This window comes from Suricata suricatta, chromosome 13 (genome assembly GCF_006229205.1).
Source record: "Suricata suricatta isolate VVHF042 chromosome 13, meerkat_22Aug2017_6uvM2_HiC, whole genome shotgun sequence".
Classification (NCBI taxonomy): domain Eukaryota; kingdom Metazoa; phylum Chordata; class Mammalia; order Carnivora; family Herpestidae; genus Suricata; species Suricata suricatta.
Window position 1 is genome coordinate 5,185,344 of NC_043712.1, and position 23,088 is coordinate 5,208,431.

At 59.3% G+C, this 23,088-nt stretch overlaps 1 protein-coding gene across 1 annotated transcript in view; it reads right to left on the reverse strand.

Annotated features, from left to right (window-relative positions):
- Positions 1 to 23,088, reverse strand: part of ASS1 (argininosuccinate synthase 1) — a 47,109-nt gene that overhangs the window by 5,195 nt on the left and 18,826 nt on the right. Inside the window, exons 7-13 of the mRNA XM_029920898.1 lie at positions 22,732 to 22,802; positions 22,205 to 22,235; positions 17,178 to 17,268; positions 14,408 to 14,492; positions 13,869 to 13,933; positions 5,483 to 5,614; positions 894 to 1,050 (exon numbers count right to left, since the gene is read on the reverse strand). Coding sequence (XP_029776758.1) covers positions 894 to 1,050; positions 5,483 to 5,614; positions 13,869 to 13,933; positions 14,408 to 14,492; positions 17,178 to 17,268; positions 22,205 to 22,235; positions 22,732 to 22,802 — 632 coding nt within the window. The remainder of the gene's footprint in view (positions 1 to 893; positions 1,051 to 5,482; positions 5,615 to 13,868; positions 13,934 to 14,407; positions 14,493 to 17,177; positions 17,269 to 22,204; positions 22,236 to 22,731; positions 22,803 to 23,088) is intronic.

A 23,088-nucleotide genomic window follows, 5' to 3' on the forward strand; every position in this document is an offset into this window, starting at 1 on the left:
AGCGAGCGAGACAGCGAGCGAGAGAGACAGCGAGCGAGAGAGAGAGCGAGCGAGCGAGAGAGCGAGCGAGCGAGAGAGTGAGAGAGAGCAAGCGAGAGAGAGAGAGAGCGAGAGAGAGAGCAAGAGAGTATCCCAAGCAGGCTCTACACTATGAGCACAGAGCCCAACATGGAGCTTGATCTCACAAACCTCAAGATCATGACCGGAGCTGAAATCAAGAGTCAGAGGCTCAACTGACTGAGCCACCCAGGCGCCCCTCGATTCTACCTCTTGACCACCTGTCACATCCTTCTGCTTCTCGCTGGCTCCAGGACCGTCAGCCCGGCCCCAGCCACCAGCATGTCCCCTGGGGTGCTGTTCCATCCCGCCTTGCTCACTCTCTCCTTGCCTGAATCTGTTCTCCAGGGCAGCCGGAAGGAGCCTTGGAAAACCAAGATCTGATGGGTTCTTCCCTTTAAGGTCTGGCTCCGGGAACCCGACACTCTGGTCCCTTGCTCCTGGGATTCTGGTAGTGCCTGGAATGTTCTAGGTTCTTCCGAGGCCCAGAACCTCCCTGCTCCCTCTCCACCTGGTTGGCTCCCGTCTTTTGGAGGCCAGCTCAAAGGTGACTTCCTCAGGGAAGCTTCTCCACACCCCGGTCACTCCACCCAGAGTACCCTGCCCCTCCTCACAGCCCAACACCCCCTTTTCTCATTCTTCCTTCAAGTGGTCATTGGACTGGTGCCTTTCTCCCCATCTAGCCCGTAAGGACTGAGAGCAGAGGTCACGTCCATTCTCTTCAGGACGGTCTCCTCCGTGTCCTGTACGTGCTCATCTCTGCTGAGGAAGCCGCTCAGAAGAGACACCGGCCGTGGGGGCCTGCTCCCCAGCGGGGCCAGCGTACGGGCACCTACCTCACCAGCTCCTCGTTGTAGAGGGACAGCGGGGACTCCCGGCCGAGGATGTACACTTGGCCCTTGAAGACAGACACCTGCACCTTCCCCTCCACACGCTCCTGGGACTTGGCGATGCAGTGGCGGACAAATTCACACTCAGGGCTGTGCCAGAAACCTGCGGGGAGGGACCGGTGAGGGTGCTGGGGGGGGGGGCCCACTGCGCTAGGGATGCCTCGGCCCATCATGGCAGCCCTCGGGTGCGGGTCCGCCCTGTTCACTGTGGAGTCTCCGCGTGACACACACTCGTGGCGTAAGCCTGCGGGCCTGGCCTGTGGCCTTGCACCTCTCTTGTGGGGACGGAGGGGGTGGAGCTAACCCTCTGCCTCACACCAAACATTCGGAGAGTGCGATGGGCCAGGCACCAGGGGCACAGCGGTGAAGGGACTCGGCTGCTGGCCCACCAGGAGCTCAGTCTTCGAGGACTGCAGACAGCGGCCGGGCAGGAGACCCCCAGTAAGACTCACCCATGTGTGTGACCCCAGCAGGGGTAGCCGGGGGGTTGTTCGGGTTCAGAAAGGCCATGTGTGTGTGGCCCTCACCTCCCTGCCTTGGTTTCCCCACAATATGCCCCTCCCAGGACTAGTGGGCTCATTGCGTGGGGTGTCCATGCACTGGCATCCTAGCCAAGAGCCAATAACCCCCCCCCATTCCCTGGATGTCAGTAAATTGTCTAGGAACTGCTGATATTTTCATACGCAAATATTTTTATGAATGAAGCATAGGTATCCGCCAAGTTCACCTCTTTGACTCGGCATAAACAGCCCTGTGAGAAAAACTCCCAGCCTCTCTTCTGGGTGAGCAAGTAAGGCTCAGGGAAGTCAGGCTTCTGCAGGGTCACACACAAGCTATGGCAAAGGGCTGCGTCTGCCCTTCCCAAGTCCCCATGTTTTAACAGCTTCGCTTCATAACCTTGGAATTTTCCTGTCTGAGGAATGTGCTCCCTCCCCCTCCCCCACACTCTGGCCCCCAGAGCCCCAGGGCCAGGGAAGGCGGTGTGCTTGGTCCCCAGGCTGCCCCAGGGCCACATCTCAGCACCTACAGGCTCAGACCTGCAGAGAGCCATTTCCTCACGGGTCTCTGTGGAGGGCAGGCGGCCCAGGGCCAGGGCTGGGGGAGGGACAGCTCAAGGGGTAGGGTTTCTCTGAAACGGAGCTGGAAAGGTGAGCCCACCTGGGCAGCTGTGGGGCCAGATGGTGCGAGATCTCCTGCCCTGATAAAGGCCCAGGTCAGCCCTGGGTCTGCCGCTTTTGTTGGAGGCCGGGCCTCCGGGGGGCACCTGCTGAGGCTGTCTGTGGGAAAGGGGCGCAGGCCTTCTCCGGGATGGGGTCTGGTGGCTTGCGGACGTGGGGGAGGGCCAGGCAGGGAGAGAAGAGACTGGGTCCTTGATCCAGCCACCCCTCTCCACACTGACAAGGAACGCAACTTCTCTGTCCCTCGGTTTCCCTGTTTGTGTGAGATGTCACTAACCATTCTCCAGGGGATTGCGTGGCCTCAGCGACAGGTTGCGGGCTGAGCGCTAAGCATTTTCAATTTGAGAGTTGAATATGGCCTCCGCCAGTCCTCCCTGCGTCCGGGGAGACAGACACCCGCAGAGGAAGGGGGCTGTCCCAGGCCACAGTGAGATCCTAAAGAGTGCTCCCGACTCCAGCCCCAGGAGAGGGGACACTGGTGCCCCCGCCTCCTGCCCTGCCATGCCCCAGTGGCTTGGCCATCTTTCTAAGTCGGGATAATTAGACCGTTAAGCTCACAGGCTCGAAGACAGGGAGGAGATGGAGCCAGAGATAGGGGCCCAGGCCTGGGCTTTATCTCAGAATCTCCTCCCTCTACCACACAGGGGTCTTGCACTCAGATTTCTTGTCCCAGCAGTCCCAGCCTGGGGCAAGGGACAGTGAGCTTGGTGTGTGACAAGGGTGTCTCAGGGCCGGGCTGGGCCAGGCACTGTGCTAATGGGGACAACAGCCCTCTGTTCTGAGTTGTGCATTAGACCCATTTTTCTGCCGAAGTAACTGAGGTGAGGGGAGAGGAGGTGAGCTTATGTGCCCTAAAGGAGATGGGTCCTGAAGCTGGGGTCCTGCCAGGATGATCCTGTGGGTTGGGGACCAGGGTCTGGGCCTGGGGGGAGGGGGTCTGTACGAGGTCATAGGGAGATTTGGGGGTGGGGTGAGGAGCGGGAGATGAACAGTGGCCTCGGTCTCCCCATCTGTGCTTCGAGGAAGCCAAGTGTCACAGCGGAATGGCTCGGTGACTGAGGTGTTAGAATTAGGAACGGTAAAGAGAACTGGCCTGCTGCCCTGTGACTTACAGGAGGGGAAACTGAGGCTTGGGGTAGGCAGACCTGCTCAAGGTCATAAAACCAGCCGGAAACAAGGCCTTAGGTCCCTGCCTCTATATTCGGAAGCCATTTGTGGTGTTCAGCACACTTTGCGGTAGCCCCTCCCCTCTGCCAGGCACTGTTCTAGATGCTTTACAAATATTCAGGCATTTAGTCCTCGCCGTGAGACGGGTACATGTATTATACCCACTCTCCAGATGAGAAAACTGAGGCACAGGGAGGTTCAGTAACTTGCTTAAACCTGGGGCACCTGAGTATTAATAATCCTTTGAAGCCTCCTAATGACTGTAAGTCAGCTGGGGATTTGGAGGGCTCAGTGGGTCACAAACAAAGATTCAACCCTGGGGATCGGGTATAGAGGCACTGAGCCCGCCGCCTGGGCCCAGACACCACGGGCGCCGCCCCCTGCATGCTCCGTGCACCCCTGCCCGTGATCTCCCTTTCCTAAGGGCCCCAGCCCACGTTCCCTGTCCCCTGTCCTGCTGAGCCCTTGGCCTCTGAAGCTGGCCTGTCCCAGGCTCAAAGCCACTGCTCATCAGCTGTGAAACCTCGTTCAAGTGTCTTCACGCCTATGCAGCCAAGAGTAGGTAATATCCGTGAGTGCCCTGCTCAGGGCCCCTCAGCAAGGGGTGATGCCCTTCTAGGATGAGCAGGGTGGTGGCTGGGGGCTTGCCCCCACCGGGCGTCCCCGGAGCCCCGGGCCTCGGAGCCAGCAGCCCGGGCAGGTGTGCCCCCCCACTGGCCTGCCATGCTTAATGACTCTCCTACTTTGTAACCAGAACCCACCTTTCAGCTTAAACCCTGCTGAGCAAGAGCGCCCGCAGGAGACAATGGTATTTAAACACGTGTCTGCACCTGGCAAGGAGGGGGACCCAGCTTCAGAGCTGCCGGATACGATGGGAGGGAGATATCACCCAGCCAATAACCACCGAGTCGCCTGGAAACCCCAAGGTGAGTTACAGGGATTAGGAGCTTTCAAAGGACATGAAACCTCTGAGTGGAGGAGGAGGAGGAGGGGGGATGGGCGTGAGAGAGCAGTGGAGGCTTTTCCCCGGTAGGGATTATTAATATTCACTTTCCCGGGACCCCTGGCGTCCGGGACCCCATGGATGTCAGCAGCACCCTGCGCTCTGCCACAGCTCAGAGGGGCTGTTTGATGTGACTCCTCACGTTAAGGAGATGGTGATGTCACAGAGCAGGGTCAGCTAACATTTTCCGGAAAGGGCTCTGAAGATGCTAACTATGCCAGGCTCTGCAGGTCACGCAGCGTCTCTCCCAACAACTACTCAGCTCTGTCATTGTTGCCCAGAGGCGGCACAGATAACATGTGAAGCAGCGCACATGGCCATGCCCAGAAAGCTATTTATGGACACTGACATTCAGATGACCTATCATTTCCATGTGACGTGAAACAGTATCATTAACTTTCTCTGCAACCATTTAAAAAATATGAAAAACTAGGCTTTGCTCGTGGGCTGAATGAGCATGGGTGACAGGCTGGACTTGGGGACCGCTCTTGCACAGTGTGAGGGGTGCGCTTAGAGTCAGGGGGCCCGCATTCCAACTCTGTGCCGACAGGGAAGGCACGGAAACTCGAGCCTCACCTGTAAAATGGGGACCCACCCTACCGTGTGCTGCTGTCATTCATGCACAGGCCGGTCACATCTGGCTCTGCGATGCCCAGACCTGCGCCAAGTTCTTGGTCCAGGCAGGCTTTCCCTCGCTTGAAGCGGTTCTAGCTTCTGCCTGGAGATGGCCCGACCTGGGGCCAGACCCAGCTAGGCCACCTCCGTTGTGTCATTTTGTGCAGGGTCTGTTTGCTCTGAGCCTCAGTTTCCCCATCTGTAAGAAGAGCTGGCTGGGGCTCTCCGAGGAATGCTGGAGGGACCCCTGGGGATGGCTCACGGCCCCCACACAGCGCCTGACACCTGCAGCGTGCCGGGCGCGGCCACCCCAGGGAGGACATGTGACGCTCCCCTGGTCCTGCTGACGTCACGCAAATCACAGGTGGCGGAGCGGCCGGTCATCTTGGGGGAGGGGCCTGATACATTCCCCTCAATACTCTGTGGGCAAGGCAGGCCCGGCGCCCCCTGCCCTAGCTGGACCCCCTTCCACCTGCATCCTTGGGGCTCTAGGGGGGATGGCGGTGGGTGGCCAGGGGCCGGAGGAGGGTGCTGCCGGCTGTCGGGGGGGGAGGCCAGCAGGGTCTACGTACCCGTGTACACCAGCTCGGCGAATTTCAAGCCCAGGCCCTGTTTGATTTTGCGCACCTCCCGATCCATGGTGAAGGCCTCGATGTCTAAATGAGCATGGTAAAGGATCGTCCCTGCTGGGGTCTCGTAGATACCTAGCCATTTTTCCAGGCAGGGGGAAAGGGAGAAAAAAAGAGAGAAACGCATGAAACCCAAACTGTCAGCAAATGACAAAAAAAAAAAATAATAATGACTCGTCTGACAGGAGACAAGCCGGTCGGACCCATTCACTCCCAGCTTGCTGCAAAACGCTCCTGCCATTATGCTCATGCTGGGGCCACGACAGTCCACTCCGCGGCTTGCGGAGAAAATGTCTGGATGCCCCCCTTTGAAGAGGCCCTCAGACGTTGGAAAATGACAGGGTTTCGGAGCTACTCCCCCCTCCCTCCCAACGTGTGCCCACCGGCCCGCGGCTGAAAACCTGTAATTAAACCAACCACGGTGAAGCCCGGGGCCCCAAATATCCCTTCCTCCCTTCCACGGGGGAGCCAGGGGAGGGGACAGCTGTGCACACACATGCACACGTGTGTACACGTGTGCATACTCATGCCACCTTCAGCCAGCGGCTCCCTTGAGAGCCGGTTGTCTCTGAAGCCCGCGAGGAGAAAGGACACAGCCAACGTGGAGCCGGGTCCCTGAGCGGTGCCGTCCGCACCCTGCGGCTCAGCGGGCAGCAGTGCCCAAATCCAGAAGGTCAAGGGGAGACGGTCTGGCTCAAGCCTCCTCCCTGTTCCGTCAGGTCCAGCCGCTCTATTTCCTAAACAACCTGCCTGGACCGGAGGGTCTCTGCAGGGAAACCGAGGCGCCCGGCCCCGAGCTGAGCACGGTCCGGGAGGAAGGTCTGATCGCAGGCCCGCACTAGACGTGAGGACCCGCAGCAGGGCTGCGCACATGCCCAGACCCTCTCTTGCGCCAGGAGCATGGGCAACGCTTCGAGCTGACCACAGACAAACCCACCCTGAGTCTGCTGTCCTGGTGCAGGGGCAGTAAGTGTCCCCAACGCACAGATGCGGCTCCTAAAACTTCCTCTGTGCCCACGCACAGCGTTCCGGTGCTCAGGGGGCCTGAGTCACCCCGAAAACATACCCGTCTTTCCACCCGGGCTCTACCTTAAAACACAGAAGGGACCTGCACCCCCGTGGCCATGGCCGCATCGTTCACAAAGGCCACGAGGCGGAGGCGATGTGTGTCCCTCCACGCTGAGCGGAGCTAAACACAACGTGGCGAGTATGCTCTGGAGAATATTATTCTGCCTGAAAGAGGGAGGGGATTCCGACGCAGGATGCAGCGGGGACGCCCTCGGAGTGAAATAAGCCACAGGCTCAGGAGGACAAATACTGCAAGGTTCCGCTCACACGAGGCCCCTAGAGTCAAGTTCATAGAGACAGGACGCAGAAGGATGGGCGCCAGGGGCCTGGGGAGGAGGGGTGGGAGTTGTTTACAAGGTGAGGACTCTCTGGGTGCTAGGGGTGGACTGAAGGGGGGGGAGGGGCACAACAGTGTGAGTGTCCTTACCACCACTGGACTGTAAGGCCGATGACGGTTGAAGCAGTACCTGTTCTGTGTATTTTATGATTTAAAAACATGCTTTAAAAAGCCTCCTCTTCCCCCAAATCAGAAAGGAGGTTGTTTTCAATCCTGGAACGTGAAGGGGACAAGGACGCGGCCGAGCGTGCTGTCACCAGCCAGAAACGCCCTCCTCTGAGAACCTGCCCGTCTTGTTCCATCTTTCTGTCTGGGAGTCTCAGAAATGCCCAGGCAAAAGGACAGGCCCCTTTGGATCACCGGTGCCCTGTGGTCCTGACTTTTGAGCTGCAAACCCATTGGTCTTTTGCGGTTGTCCAGCCTGTAGGACACAGAGCCCAGACCCCGCTGGGGGGAGCAGAGGCCTCTCCGAAAACGCTGGGGTCCACCAAGACACCCTTAAAATGCCAACCTGGTCCAACACCGCTTTCACAGACGGGCAGGCTGAAGCCCGGGGAGGGAGGGCACTTGCCCAGGGCGAGTAGGACTCCGTCTTGATCCAGCTGTGACCTTCCGGCGGTGGGGGTGGGGAAAACACCAACATCCTGAGTCCATGCACCAGCCCCAAGCCCTGGAGTCCCGGGGCGTTGTTCGGACCCTCACTCGGCCTCACGGTCACTCTGGCAAACACCGTTCAAACGGGCTCTGGCATCCACGTCCACAGAGTGGCCCGCGGCCACAAACTAGAAAGGCCAGAAAGGCGGGTGGAGATGGGGGGCGGATGGATGGCTGAGAAAAGCCAAGAGCATGAGAACGGCGAGCCCCAGAAAACTCATGAGAACTTAGCCCAGAAGTTGGGGCAGGAAGGTACCACACACAAGTGGCCCCCGATGGCCCCCGGGGCCACGGAGAAAGACTCGACCGCTTCAGTTGTCTGGTTTACAAAGACAGATGCATGCGGAACACTTAGAAACGCCTATTTTTAGGGGTGCCCGTGCGGCTCAGTCCGTTAAGTGTCCAGCTCTTTTTAAAAAGTTTTAAAAAACGTTTATTTAATTTCGAGAGAGACAGAGTGCAAGTGGGGCAGGGGCAGAGAGAGAAGGAGAAACAGAATCCGAAGCAGGCTCCAGGCGCTGAGCCAGCTGGCAGCACAGAGCCTGATGCGGGGCTCGAACCCATGAGCCGAGAGATCATGACCTGAGCCGCAGTCAGATGCTCAACCGACTGAGCCACCCAGGCGCCCCGGTGTCCAACTCTTAATTTCGGGTCGGGTCATGATCTCATGGCTGTGGGATCAAGCCCCCTCCCCCACTGGGCTCTTTGCTGAGCACGGAGCCTACTTGGGAGTCTGTGCCCCTCCCCCATTCTCTCTCCCTCTCTCTAAATAAACAAACAACAGTAACAAAGTCTGTCCCCAGAATGGCAGAGATGGCCACAATATTAAAGGGGCAAGTTTTCAACTACCCTAGAAGCTTTATCTATGGACTACAGGAAGTTTCCAAGGGCCACGTAAAGCGAGACACGGACAGAGGCTCTTGCTGTCTTTCATCCTGGCCACACGCTAAGAACTTGGTATTTATTGAATTGCAAACAGGCCTTCTAAATTATTAGTTTTGCTGCCTCTTGGAAAAACCCAGAAACTTTCAAAGCCCATCCATATATTGACACAGTCTGGATAGCGCCAGCCCAGGTGGGCCAATAGCTCGAACCCTCTTCCTTTTCGGCTCCGGGGAGGAACCTGATGCCTCCTTGCCTTTCAGTCTGGCTGGGCCAGGCCTGGGGCACAGTCCGACCCGTGTCTGGAGGGCTGAGGCTGGGGACCAGAAGTCCCATGGAAACGATACCTTCACAGAGATCCCAGCTCAGCTTTGCTGTGTGCCCTCAGCCCGCCTCAGCCGCCTCTCTGAGCCCCCGGCAAACTGCTCTCCATTCTAACTTCCCCGGGGACCTGCCCGGAAGGTGAGTCCCCAGCACGCCGTCACCCGGATGTGGTGCGCACACTGCTGGTTTTGTCTCTAGAACGCGGGGGCTGACCCCACAGCATCACCTCCCAACGGCCCCAACGGAACAACGGACACGTGATGCTAGGAAGACACTCGGACTTTCCAGCCAGGAAGCGGTGACCTGCCCCAGGCCGGCCTGCCGCTGGCCCCTGACGGCTGCTTCCCAGGAAAGGAGCGGAGAGTGTCTGGTGGCCAGGGCCGCCCCTCGTGCCTGGCAGCCGCAGGAAGCAGGCCCTGGCACACACCCACACAATTAATATTCCTGCCCCTTTTTGGAGGTGTTAAAGTTAATTGTGACAGATCAAAAAGCTGTTTTCAGGTGTGTGTGTGTATGTGAGAGAGAGAGCATTTGAAAGATCTCCCCTCTGCTCTCCACAGGGGCAGGGGGCACAGATGATTTCCGTGTATTCCTTCTGGAGAAAAAAAATGACTTAAAAGAAAAAAACAGTGACAGAAACCTGATGCTAAAAGACTATGGATTTGGGGCTTTTGACAGTCGGCATACAAACCACTGCGCAAAAAGGAGGAAATGACAGGTGAGTCTCGCTGTCGCGGTGGAGGAGACAACAGACATCTTCGCGGTGACACGCACAGCGGCTCCAAGTGTCTATTTTCATCTCCCCGTGTTTACAGGAAAAAGACAGAGGTGTCTCTCTGCTGAGCCGCCTCAATCACACCGTAATTACTGCCAAGGTGGGGGGATGGGGAGAAGGGCAAAGATCCAGGGGAGGTGGGTGTGCGGGGGCGGGGGCGGGAGTGGACCGCCGCTCCTTCTCTGCTCCTGGGGCCCCCAGCGTAACCGGCCCGCACGATCTGGCGGGACTGAGTGAGACCCACCAGTCAGCGGGGGTCTGGGTGGGGGTACGATACCTGGACCAGAGGCTCTGGGCCTTTGGGAAAGCAGTGCCCAGAGGGAGAAATTTGGAAAGGCCCAGGGAAGGGAAGCTGGCTGGAGCCCAAGGGCTCCCCTCAAAGGGACCAGGGCTAAGGATGGAGGCGGTTGCCATGGTGATGGGGAGGCACATCATGGTGGGTCTCCAACCATCGTCTATGGTCCTGGTGCCCTGCGGACCCCAGCCTGGTGGGTAGGGTGGGCCTCTGAGGGTACAGACATCTTTGTGGCATAGCTCTCTCTCTCTCTCCTCTCCATCTGGAACATTCCATCTGAGCGGAGCCTCTGGGAGGCCTGGACAGGTGGGCAGGCAGGTGGGTAAGTGGGCGGGCGGCCCTTGTTTCTCCATAGCCAGAAAAAGTGGAGGAGGCAGGAGGAAGTGAGATAGGAGGGGAGAATGGGAGAGAGACGGCAAGAGTGGGGGAGAAAGGGACAGGAGAGGGAAGGGGAGAAGAGGCAGCAGCAGCAGAGGTGAGCGGGGAGGGACAGGGCTGGGAGCGAAGGAGGGAGAAGGTGAGCGGAAGGACAGGCTGGCTGGCTGGCTGCCCTGCCCCCCTTCTCCTCCCCACTGATTTCATTTACTTCACTTAATTAGCCCCCCTCCAGAGTTAAAAAGATAATGTGATAATGACAATGTGAACAGCCACAATACAGTAAAAGCTACTCCATCTGCATCTCCCCAGCCCCCTGCCCCTCTGACCCCATGACCACCCCTGGCTCTGGGCACTAGCACGGCCCAACTCCCTACCCACCCACCCCCAAAACAAACCGAGCCCTTTAACGAATTTCAATTACGAGTTTTGTAAAATCAATACAAACGACATTTCCCCCTTGTATGCGGAGCTACGGACAATAGCGTCTTCCGGGTCTGCCCTCAGTATCATTGACAATTAACAGCTTCTCCCCTTACTGTAGACTTAATAAAAACCTTGCCGTGCGGACATTCCCAGCACCCTCGCGGACTCCCCCTGCTCGGTCAGCCTCACGATGAATTGCTCAGAGCGGAGACGTGAGGACAGACACCGCCCGCCAAATCAGGGCGCAGCCTTCTCCCATCCCCTCCGATCCGAGTAAGAAAACAGGCAAATCACAACCTCCAGGGGGGTAAGATCACCCAGGCCGGCCCCACCTTTGACAAGCTGGGGCCGCAGAGAGGGAAAACCCCTTGCTAAGGTCACACAGCAAGTTCTTGGGAGTCAGAATGTGGATTGTCTTTCCCAAAGACCATACGGCCCTCAGGCTCCATTCTGTGCCTTTAGGGACAGCTCCGCACAGGTCCACACGGACAGGCTGTGCTCCGGCAACCTTCTAACCCCCCGGTGGGGGGTTAGAAGCCAAGGGAGTCGGAACTTCAGGGCTGATGACCCCCCTCCCCCGCTTCTGGGAAAAGGGTACTAAGCCGCCACTCAGAGCCCTCTCTGTATTTGATCCACATAACAACCCATTTCACAGATGAAGAAGCCAAGGCTCAGAAGGCTAAGTTACTCCCCAGTGGTGACGGAGCCAAGACAGGGACTCAAGCCTTCCCCCAAAGCCCACCCCTCCGACGTGCCTCCCCCAGGTTCCAGGGGCTCAGCCCCCATCAGACCCAGCAGGCCACATGCGGTGCCCTGTAACTTCTTTACTAATCCTCCAGAATGTTCCCGCCCCCACCCTCTCTCTTCCACGTCTACCCATTCTCCTGCCGCCTTCTCCAGGGTGTCTTCTCAGCATAGCCCCGTCCAGGCCTTTGTTACTACCTCCTTCAAGTTCACTCGACTGTCCCTACCTCGAGGGATGCCCTTTCACGGAGTGACCTCAGGCCTGTCCTTACCGGAGAAGGGGATTCGTTTTCACCCCAAGTGCCAGTCCTGCCTGGCTGGTGTCACTCTCGGGAGCACAGAGACACAACCGCATCGGTCAGTGACGGCGCAGGAGGGCAGTGACAGCAGGTGCCCCGGAGCAGGCCTGGCACAGGCTGCCTCTGACCTTTCATCATGCCCCCGGGGCCGTGGCCATTTATGCGGCACCTGGTCCCGCTATCAAACTCGGGGGGAACTTGGACGCGCCCCACCGGAGTCTTAGCTCTTAGCCTCCACTGGGTGCCTCTCTGGGTCGGGCCTGGCCTTGGTTTCCCCTTCTGTACAATGAAGGTGCTGATCTGTGGCTCTTCAAGGTCCCCCTGGGCCTGCCTCGTGCAATTTACATTGTGTTGCCTCCCAAGGGCAGACCGAGACAAAGGGGGCATTTAATTAGATGTTAATACAGGTAAGAGACAAAGGTAAGAGGATAAAAGGGAGCAGCTAATTGGGAACACAGTTCTGACAAGGCCTTCCCTGAGAATTTCAATTAGGTTGCTTCTCAAGGAAAAAAAAATTCACGGCAAAGAGGAAAAGCAGCCACTTGACTTCCCTCCTCCCCACACCTTTGGAGAGAAATCCAAACAGGTCACAGGCGAAAAAAATCCACCCTCTACCCCAGTGCCTACCACCTCACACGTGGGGAAACTGAGACTCAGAGTTGACAAGTCAGAGGTCCCCGGGGAAGGCAGGGCGAGCTTGAGCAAGAGCCCACACCCAGCCTCCCAGGCCAGCATGCTGTTGTGACACCTGAAATCTTCCAATCTTTGTAGAAAAGCCCTAAAGGACGAAGTGCTGTGACTGTCCCTTGGCTCACTTGCATTTGGTTATGATATATATATATATTTAATTTATTTTTGGGAGAGAGAGACACACAGCATGAGCAGGGGAGGGTCAGAGAGAGAGGGAGACACAGGATGTGAAGACAGGCTCCAGGCTCTGAGCTGTCAGCACAGAGCCCGATGCAGGGCTTGAACCCACGAACCGTGAGATCATGACCTGAGCTCAAGCCGGACGCTTAAGCGACTGAGCCACCCAGGTGCCCCTATGTTATCTTTTTAAATGGACCCTAAGAAGGGGCGCCTGGGTGGCTCAGTCGGTTAAGTGTCCAACTCTTGGCTTCTGCTCAGGTCACAGATCTCAAGGTTTGTGGGTTCGAGCCCACGTCCTGCTCTGTGCTGGCGGTGTGGGGGCTGCTTGGGATTCTCTCCACCCCCCGCCCCCCTGTCCGCCCCTCCCCAGCTGGCACGCATGTGCTTTCTTGTGCCTTCTCAGTCTCTCTCTCTCAAAATAACTAAATAAACTTTAATAGATAGCATAAAATAAACTGAACCTAAGCAAAGTGAGCTGAACATTTGTCAAAACAGGGGACCCCCAAGCTCACCACCAGTATTTAAAAAAATCGGGGGCTCTAATTGCTGCAAGATTGACCCCCTCCCTCTCCAAGTTCCCCGAGGAAGCAGCATTCTTTGTATCACATGCTGGGACCCTGCGGGGATTTGACATCCCCTTGTATGGGGAAACTGAGCCCTGGAGGGGCGGGGGTGGCCTGAGGACCCCGTGAGTGACCGGAAAAATCACAGCGCTCCACTTACTAAAGAGAAGATACAGGCACCGGCTTGGTTGCTCCTGGTCAGGCCAAAGGCAGCTACGGGCCTGGCAGCCTCGCCAACGTGTGGGCGGTTCCAGACCCAGGCACAGGCCCCTGGCAGGACTGCGCAGCCCACAGCGCCCACCCCTGGCAGGATTCCCGCCCTGCTGGGCTGGCGGCCTCCACAAAGAAGCCGTAATGACTGTGAAATCAGCCCTGCATGGTCTGCCTCCGAACCCGGGGGACCCCCTCGCCCTCCCGCACCCAGGGCACAGGAGAGCCTGACTTCCAGGCCTGTCCCCGACCTCCCGTCTCCTCGGAGCCCCTCCTGGACCCCCAGCTTCCCCCCAACTCTTGGCACAGAGCTTCCCATAATGCCCTTGGAGTCAGTGACAAATGGCCCGCTATCCCCTCTTCGCAGGGATAGAAACGGAGTCTGGTGGGGGGAGGAACTTGCCCCCAGGTCACCCACGGAGCATGGTGGCAGCGACACCCCGACGGGACGGGGACCTGGGGGCTCTGGGAGCGGGGACGCGCCCCGGGGGCGGGGGGCAGGCTCACCTCGGGACTTCATCCCTATGAAGCGGTTCTCCACGATGTCGATGCGCCCCACGCCGTGCTTGCCCCTGTGGGAGAACGGGCTCTTTGAAACTGGGTGCTGCCGCCACGAGGGTTCGAGTCAGACGCCGCCCCCTTGGCTGGACTCTCGGTGCCGGGCACCCTCCCAGGATCCAGGACTCAAAGGACATCTGAGCCAGGTCCCCTGCTTCCACCGCCCATCGTACAGGTGGGGAAACTGAGACCCAGAGAGGGGAAGGGCTGCCTGGGTGATGCAGCTGAGTTTGTAACTTCCATGACCTCTGGCCTGAGCCCTCCTCACTGCCCATCCTTCCTTTTGACCTGGTCTCCAGTCTGCCAGGGGGCTCAGAAACTCCACCAGGATGCCCCACGCCTCTGGGGCTGCGCCCAAGGCTGCCCGCAGGCCCCACGCCTGTCCCCCTTGGCCCCGAAGCCCCAGACGGTGACCGTCAGCCACCACGGCCTGGGCTGGGCCAAGGGGGCGGTCTTTCAGGGGGCTGGGCAAAGCTGCGGGCACTCACGCGACTTCATTCAGGTACACGAAGAGCTCCAGGGACGTGCGGTGGGTGGTGCCGTCTTTGACGTTGGTCACCTTCACGGGGACCCCTGGGGCAGGAGGAGAGGGGGCAGTGGGCCTGAGGGGCCGGAGCCGCGCCTGTCACCCCGCCCTCTCCCTCCACCCGCAACGCCCTAAATGGATGTGACAGATATGGACTCCAAATGACTCCTTGAAAAGCCCTGTGCAGGTTGGGGCCTGCTGGAGGGAGGGAAGGGGAGAGAAAGCCCCCCAGAATGAAAGGGAAAATGCAATAAAAACGCGCCCCCCACCCTTCCCATTCTCTCTGTCCCTTTTGCATTTAGGGGCTGTGAAATTGGAACCAGCCCTGAACTAATTGAATTTCACGCTCCACCATTGTCTTACACCCGGGCACCTTCTGTCCCAGCTACCCAGGCCGCCTGGCCGAGGTGCGGAGGAGCCCGGGCTCGTGCACGTAGACACACACACACACACACACACACACACACACACACACAGCCCCCTGCCGCGTCTGTCAGGTGGACCCCCTGGGCCCCCTGGCCCCGCACCCCAGACCACCACAAGCCATCCGCTTGCTGGGGCGAAGGGGTGCCCACACCAGCAGGCGTCTGTGCATTCAGAGCAGGCCGGTCTGGGGTGGCAGGAGGGCAGGAGGGAGGTGGCCGCTGCTCAGGGAGGGGAGGGCAGGGCCGAGGCGGTCGGGGGGGGGCAGTGGGTGGGTTTGGGGTTGACTTTGAATAGCAAGGGGGCACTTTCTGGAGCGGTGTGAAATGAGCAATGAATGTATCAGGGGGCTAACAAGAGAGCTGTAACAGTGACAAAGAAAAGCCGTTCAAAGTTGGCGGATAATCCCCCACCCATCTGCCCAACTCATTACCATGTAGCCAGCGATTGGGTGCCAATCAGCCTCAATAGCGGCTTTCGAGTCTTTATTAGCCAGCCGCTGCTTGAAGGGGCTTCCCTCACGGCGCTGTCACCTCGCCATTCTTCACCCCCATTTCCAGGGGTTTTATAACTTGGTTGTAAATTGCTATTAAATGTAAGTCTGCCCAATAATGAACCTTAAGCCCCTCTCGCCACTGCCCGCCTCTCCCCTCTCCCTTTCTCTCCCTCCCGGCCCTATTATGGGCTTCGCAGGGGCCTTGATGGGGCCTGCCCCAGAGAGGAGCGGATGCTGCCGGAGAAAGCCTCTTAGCCTTTAAAATAGTTAATAATTAGATTAAAACTTCAAATAAATTAACTAGAGAGTGAATGGGAGTAGTCGGAGACGTCTATTTTTTTTTTTTTTTTCTCCAGACGGTCCCCAAATCATTAACATGGACCACGTTTCTCCTCCTGCTCAGCTCTGGAGGAAAGGCTGCCAGGGCCTTGTCTCCCAGATCCCCGCTGCCTCCTGCCCGCCTCCCACCCTCTCCCAGGCTCCCCGGGGTGGGGGGGGCCTGTTGGAGGTGCTGCCGGGGACCCTCCTGCCACCTTGTCAGAGATGATGCTCGCAGATGCCTCACGCCTGCGAACCAGACCTGGGTCGGCCAGAACGGGCACTCAGGGCCCCAGCGACCTTCAGGGGCATCAGACCACGGGCCCTTTGGTTCCCAAGTGGCATGAAATTCAAGCGTTTGAATGGATGCGAGGGAGCCACGAAGACGCCCGCTGGCTTGGCCAGGCCCCCGGGAAGGGCCGGGAAGGGGCGATGACCCAAGAGCTAACAGCCTCTACTTCCCACTGTCTCGCTCCGCGCACCGCACTCAGCACCCGTGGGCACCATTCCCATGGCCTATTTTGTAGGAGAGCGAGCCCGAGGCCCAGAGGGGTGAAGTTGGTTGTCAAGTTCATACCAGCATGAGGGAGGCAAGGATCTGAACCCCCACCGGCCCCTCCCCAACCTAGGTCTGCAAGGTGCCCTGGGAGGGGGCTGTATCCCTCTCCTCTGCTCTATTCTAGCCCAGGGAGCGGTTTTGTGGATGGACTGTCCGGCCCCCTTGTCCAGGCTCAGGAGGCCCCCACCCCCCCCCCCCCCCCCCCCCCCCCCCCCCCCCCCCCCCCCCCCCCCCCCCCCGTCCCCATTGGATCCTCTAGCTCCTGCCTTGCACCGCCTCCAGGAAGCCTCCCTGATTTCTACATACAGCTGCCTGGGCAGGTTCTCTCCTGAGCCCTCACTCTGAGCCTGGTCATTACCAGGCTCTCCTTACCATCCTGTCCGTCCTCTCTGGAAAGAGGTGTGCCTGGGGCCCGGCTCGAGCCTGGGCACTCAGGCCAGGCCAGCAAACAGGTCTTGTTGATAGTAGCGAAGATAGGGAGACCAGGACACCTGCCTCCTGCGAGCTTTGAGTCTGGGGTGGGGGGTGTGTATAGCTTTGGGCATAGGACTAGCTGACGCTTTAGTCATGGGCTCCGAGGGGGCCCTGGGGCCATTTACTGAGTCCCTCCTTGGTGCCAGAGCCCTGTCCCAGACACATTCCTTCCAGACCTCACTCTACACCATGAGCGTGCCAGGAGGCAGATGCTTTCATCACCAGTTGCAAAGCTGGCACATGACTGCTTCTCCCTTCAGAGCTGGTGCCCGTGGGCCCAAGTGATGGGCCGCTGAGCCTTCCCTGGACCATGCCATCTGGGGAAGCAGTGGCTGGGAACCCTGGCCTCTGGGAGCACAGGAGATGACAGACGGGGCTCATGCCCAGGCTCCTGGGCAGACGGAAAGGGAGCCGGGGCCCTAAGAGCCCCCCCACCCCGAGTCCCAACAGGCGGGCACCTACCTTTCTTGAACTCGATCTCAAGGATGTCAGGGCTGTTGGGGGCTTTGGCAGGGTCCTGGGTCTTTGTGTAGAGGCCTGGAGGCGCTTGGTTCTGATAAAAAACAGAAAGAGGCTGGAGGTTGGGGTGTCCAGAGCCAAGCCTTGCCCTGTCAATCCCTGCACCCCACCTCCTGCAGAGACCTGCACCCCTTCTCCAGAACCAGGGGGCTGCGGCCCTTGTCACCGGTTTGCACGGACCCATGGGCCTCCCAGCCCCCCCAGCCTGGAGCCGGCCCCCCGTTTGCCAGGGGCCCGGGGAAACAAAGGGCTCAAGAAATCAGACAATTTTTCCTCTCAACTTGATCTCATCTTTTTCTTCGACGCCCCCACAGCTGGAGGTAGAATAGAATAGAATAGCAGCAGAAGAACAAGTCAGGCAAGAAAAGTGTGACTTTGGAGCAGCGAGGCGGGCGGGTGGCAGCGGGCTTCCCGGGAGTGGGCGCACACTCGCTCGCAGGCGCCGGGAATTGGGGTTTATTCTGCACTGACCGCAAAGCTAATGACTACGCGTGACCCCAGCAGGTGCTCTGGCGAGCCGAGCCGTCCCCGGGGTCCCCGAGGTTAATACTCACAGGGAGAAAAGAGAAGAGCAAAGCAAAAACCCATTTGGAAACGCATCAACCTTTATGTATATTTTTCCTTGGGCGTGTTGCAAAATGGGCCTCTCGCCTAGATGCGGCCGTGGAGGGGCTGTGGACTGCCTGGAGCTCCCAAGGCCTGGCTACCCGCACCCCCCACCCGCCGGGCCTGGATCCTTGCCACTGAGGGAAGGGGGCCTGCCTCTCAGCCTGACTGCTCTCGTCTCCCCTGGGGGCACCCCAGACCCAGCAGTTTCCACCTGGGACCCCCTGGACACGCAGCTCCTTAAATCTTTGCTTTCAGAACCCTGAAGACATTCACGGGTCTCTTTCCATCGGCAGTTTCTTTCGGGCTCCCAGCAGCCCCATTTGGTGAGAAGGTCAAGTGCTATCACCCTATCTAGAGATGAGGAACTAGGGGCTGAGGAGGGGTGGGGGCGGGACCGTTGTGTGCTCTGTGCAAGCCTGAACTGCCCGAGACGGGGAACCCCAAGGCCTGCCACAAATACGCGTGGGGTCTTACAGTGGAGGGACATAAATCCCCTCAGAGCCAGGAGTCAAGATCTCCGGCCGGGGGGCCTTGGGCCTGTTTCCCCCACCTGCAAAATGGGGAAACGGTGCCTGCCCTTGACCGTCTTCCACCACAAGCACATAGGACAGTTTTTGTAATTTTTACTGGGCATGAAAATTACCCCGGAAAACGGCAGGGAGGTCAGGTGCAAGTTGTGACCGGCCCCGCAGCGAGGTGTGACAGCCGGAACACATCCCTGGTGGCATGTGCCTCCGGGAAGAGCCTGTCCAGGGGGAGGTGGGCCAGCAGACGTGCCTTGGACCCCTCACCTGTGGTCACTTTGCTTCTTGGCTGCATGCCCTCCTGGCCCCCGCCCCCCTCGGCGCCCCTCAGTCCTGGGCAAGGGGGTGGGTGAGCTTTCGCAGCTCTACCTCCGAGCTCACACAGCTGCCTGCGGTGGACCCTCACCTCCAGATCGCCAGACCGCCTGGGACAGCGGCATCCCTTCATCCGTTTCCATCTGCAGGGTGGGGATAAGGATCCAGGGCTGACCTCCAAGACAGACTCAAGAAAGAAGAGGGTCCAGAAGGACCCTCGGCCTGATGCCTCCACGGGCCAGATGGAAAACCAAGGCCAAAGTGGCTTGACCAAATCATACTTCCTGTCCCCGCCACTGTGGACTCTAGACTCCCTGTTCAGTGCTCTTTCCATCACCCCTGCTGCTTCCCAGCTGCTCTACAAACCTGAGGGCTGGGAAACAGCGCGAGGGATTTGGCCAGAGGCGGCCACCATCATTCGCTGTGGGGACAGGCTTCACGCGGCTTCAGAGAAATGCCCAGCTCCCCAAGTCCGTGGGCCCTGCCAACCTTCGCGTTCCCTGGGGCCAGGCAGGCCTGATGACAAACCCTCCTGGGCCAGAAGGCAAAGCGAAGCAGGGCTTGGACCTCTGGGTGTCCAGTGTGACTCCGCAGCTCCTTCCCCAAAGCCCAGGAAGAGCACAAAGCAGGGGGACAGCACTGAGGGGCCCGGTCCCCCACCCACCCCTGCCTGAGCTCCCGCCACACTTCTCGGGACAGAGGATGAGACGGTCTGGACTTGGGAGGGCAGAGCCACAGGACCAGCGACCCACCGGCCCTTGGAGGCGGCTGTCCGGTGGTTTCCGACACCCTGACAGCACCGATTAAATAAAATAACTAAATAGAAATAAAGTGACATTCGCTTTGCATTCCGACGTGGAGCGCCTGCCTTCTTTACTCTCCCTCCTAAAAGCCCAGTTCAAATGACAAATAGTTTGTTGCCGAGTATCAATACCATCTATTTATCCATCCCAGCGGGAGGGCTCACTTCCAATGTCATCTGGGAGGGGGGGTGCTGGGGGGGAGGGAAGAGAGTGAGAAAAAAAAAAAGAGAGAGAGAGAGTGGGGGGTGGGGCGGGGGGAGAGGACGAAAGAAAGCATGAAACAGGCCGAGAAGGAGAAATTGGAAGCAAATGGCCCATGAACTAAGCCATGATGTAGAGGCATGGTCGATGCTGAAAATGGTTTATTCATCCATCAGATATGGCGGGCCGGCGGCTGAATGAACTCTTTCACCGTGTGCCGTATGAAGTTAAAGCAAGTAAATTTCTATCTTTCTTCGCATTAGCTGCCTCATTGCCCCTCAATCAGCCCTCACGGAGGCAGAAAATGGTTCCACCATCTGCCTTCAGACCCTCCCTTCGGCAGGTCTTGGGGGCTTTTTTTTTTTTTGGGAGAGGGGGAGGGGGCACTGGGTCCCTTAAGCTCTGTCTCCCCCATCTCCCCCCAAGGGGGCCAGGCCTGCAGGGGGGGTGGGCGCAGAGTCTGTCCGCCTGGAGGGTAGCACCAGGCCCCTAGCCACTGCGTCCTTATCCTCGGGATCTAGGTACCTACCATGCACAGGGGATCCGGAGGTGTGAGGGAGGGTCCTGGGAAGCCCCCCTAGCCCCAAGAGCAGGACCCTGGGGTCCTCAGCCTCACCCCACTCTTGTCAGCGGGAATGATGGTCCCTGTCACTCACACCCAGCCCAGCCTTCCCTGCCTGGTGAGAGGGGTCCTGAGACCCCCCCAAAGAATCTTTGCATAAGGAGGGAGAGCTGGGGGCCTGGCTCTAAGATTGAGGTGTCGTCCTGTGCTATGGGCAGGTCAAGAGCTGGGGGCGGAGGTGCTGTGGCTCAGAGAGGTCGGGTAACTTGCCCAAGATGGCACAGCAATTAAGTGGCAGGGTCAGGACTCAGAGCCTTTGTTTCTTCGCACTGGGCCTGATGTGTCAGGCTTCCCAACTTGACCGGGTGGCAGAAGTTTTAAAAGGACCCCTTTGGCCCTGACTTGTCCACCCACTGCCCTGGTTAGACAGGAAGCTGGAGAAGGGTCTGCCCAGGGTCACAGAGCAGCCTGCACCCCCAGCACTGCCCCAGGGGCACCTTCCCCTCTGGCCTTGGCTCTGCTCCCCTCCCCCCCACCCCCCGAACCCCTTGGGAGGTAAGAGTGCCACAGGATGTTTGGAGACAGGTAGGGGTGACAGCCTGTCTCTACACAGCTCTGCCCCTGCCAGGCTCAGCAACCCCCACCCGCCCCCCTGGGCGCTGACTGACTGGCTAATTAGGGGTGGCCAGCCTGAGTGTCGTGGGGTCGGCAGAGCATGAACTGGAAAAACCTGTGGGCAGCAGGCAGCAGCCCCGTGGGGCCATCAGCCCCCGGGGGGCAAGGGTGCGGGCTCTCTTGAGTGACACGATTGGGCAGAGCCCAGGGTGGGTGGGGGCGGGCCATGGGGGAACCACAGAGGCAGAGGGCCAGCTCCCGAGATGGGGTGCCCCGGGAAGGGGGAGGGGGCCCACTTTCTTGGGCCTTGGTTTCCCCATTTCCTCGCCCAAGGGATGAGGACGCTTGCAGCCAGGAGTCAAGGAAAGGAAGCCGAGAAAATGCTAAACCCGGGCCTGGCCCCGAACCGGTCGCTGGCAGCTGCTGCAATGTCACCCCCCCTCATGGAGAGTTCCAGTCGCTCGGGGCGGGGGGGGGGAGGCTCCCAGAACTCCCGGCAGGGCTCCGACCCTCTCTCTCACCACCGCCACCCCCACCGTGGCATCCTCCCCTCCAGCTGGCCTTCTCGGACCCCCCAGACCCAGATGCCCAAGCACCCCAGCCCACACAAGCACACTTCTTCCCGAACGTCAGCCCAGCCCCCCACCCCCCCAAAACCCGCCGCCCTGGTGCGGGGCTGAGCCAGAGAATGGAGACACATTCCCTCAGGGACAAAGAGATTTTTCTCTTCCCAGGACAGATTTCGGCCGGGCGCCCCCCACCCCCAGCCCCCATCTCCCATGGTGGCAGGGGGAGATACAAAGGGAAACCCCCCCAGGGAGAGAAATCCTAAACTTCAAACAAGGCTGAGGCCCAGCCTGGCCAGCCCGGAGGCTGAGGACCGGGGATCAGGGCGGCCTGCCTCGGGCGGGCGTGTGAGCACAAAACCCAGACAAACGGGTCCTGAGGCTCTAATCTGTACCGCCCCCCCCCCCCACTGCCGCCTGAGAGCTGGTGGGCACAGGCTGGGCCCTCCTACAAGTGTCTCATCTGCCTAATTGCTTCTTTATTGTCTTAGAATCACACACTCTCTCCATGCTGCCTGAAATATCTCCTTCCCCCATTCATCTCCGCGGCAATTAGAAAAAGAGAGGGGGGCGCGTCTCAAAACACAGAGAAGTGGAGTAGGGAGGCAGAGGGGGGGACGGCCGGGTGGGGACGATTCTGGACGCAGGCAGGGCTCGGCCCCAGGCCCACACCCGGCCCCCGTGAAATTTCAAATTAGGCTACAATCACATCAGACAGCATCGGCTGCCACCAAAGACGGGTAGCCGGCTCACAGGAAACGGGGTGGGGGGTTACCTTGGGGTTCTCCAGGATTCCAGCCTCGTAACTGCAGGGGGAGAGGGAAGAGGGGGGATCAGGTGGGGAGGGGCAGGAGACACCCCCCCCCACGCCCTCCCCAACACAAGTCTGGTCTGCCTTTCTTTCTCTGCCAAGGCAGCTCCTGCCAGCCCCGCCCGGAATGTTCTGGGCCCACCGCAGTTGGCTGTGGGAACTGCGGGTTGCAGGAAAAGAGCCTGGGACACTGCCCTCAATCTTCTGGGGGGCACAGCCCCAGGGCTGCACACACGCTGCTCTCTCTGCTTGAGGCACTCCCTTCTCGTCCTTGGAGTCAGAATGTCAAATATCACCTCCTCAGAGAAGCCTTCCGGGATACCCCAGCGGAGGCAGGTGCTTACTCTCTCCTCCCCGCCCCCTCCTCAGGGCCACGCAATGAGCTACAAGTGTTTATCCACGCGTGCAGTCACCGCGGCATCTGTCCTGGGCACGCAGGTGCTCCCTGACATGGGGCAGGCCAGAGGACAAGTGGGGGACCCCTTCCTTACCTGATGTGCATGAGGTTCTCATCCATGCTCCATGGGTTCTTGGGGGTGACTGGGATGGGGATCCCGTGTTGCTGCGGGTGAGAAATGACACGGGGGCGGCCATGAGGCAGCGTGAAGCAGGCCTGAGGGGCAGGCCCCGCTGCGACACCCCCGACACTGGTGGCCACGCTGTCAGGACCGGGGCCATCCTCTAGCGTTCTGCCTGCCTCCAGGCTGCATGGGGAGTGAGGGCAGACTGTCCGAGATGTCATGGGAGCGGATGCTGACCTTGGAGGTTCCTTCCAGAAGATTCTTGAGCACTAGAATGGGTCAGGCAGCGTGCCGCAGGTTTCCGGCTTGCTGACCGCCCCCCCCCCC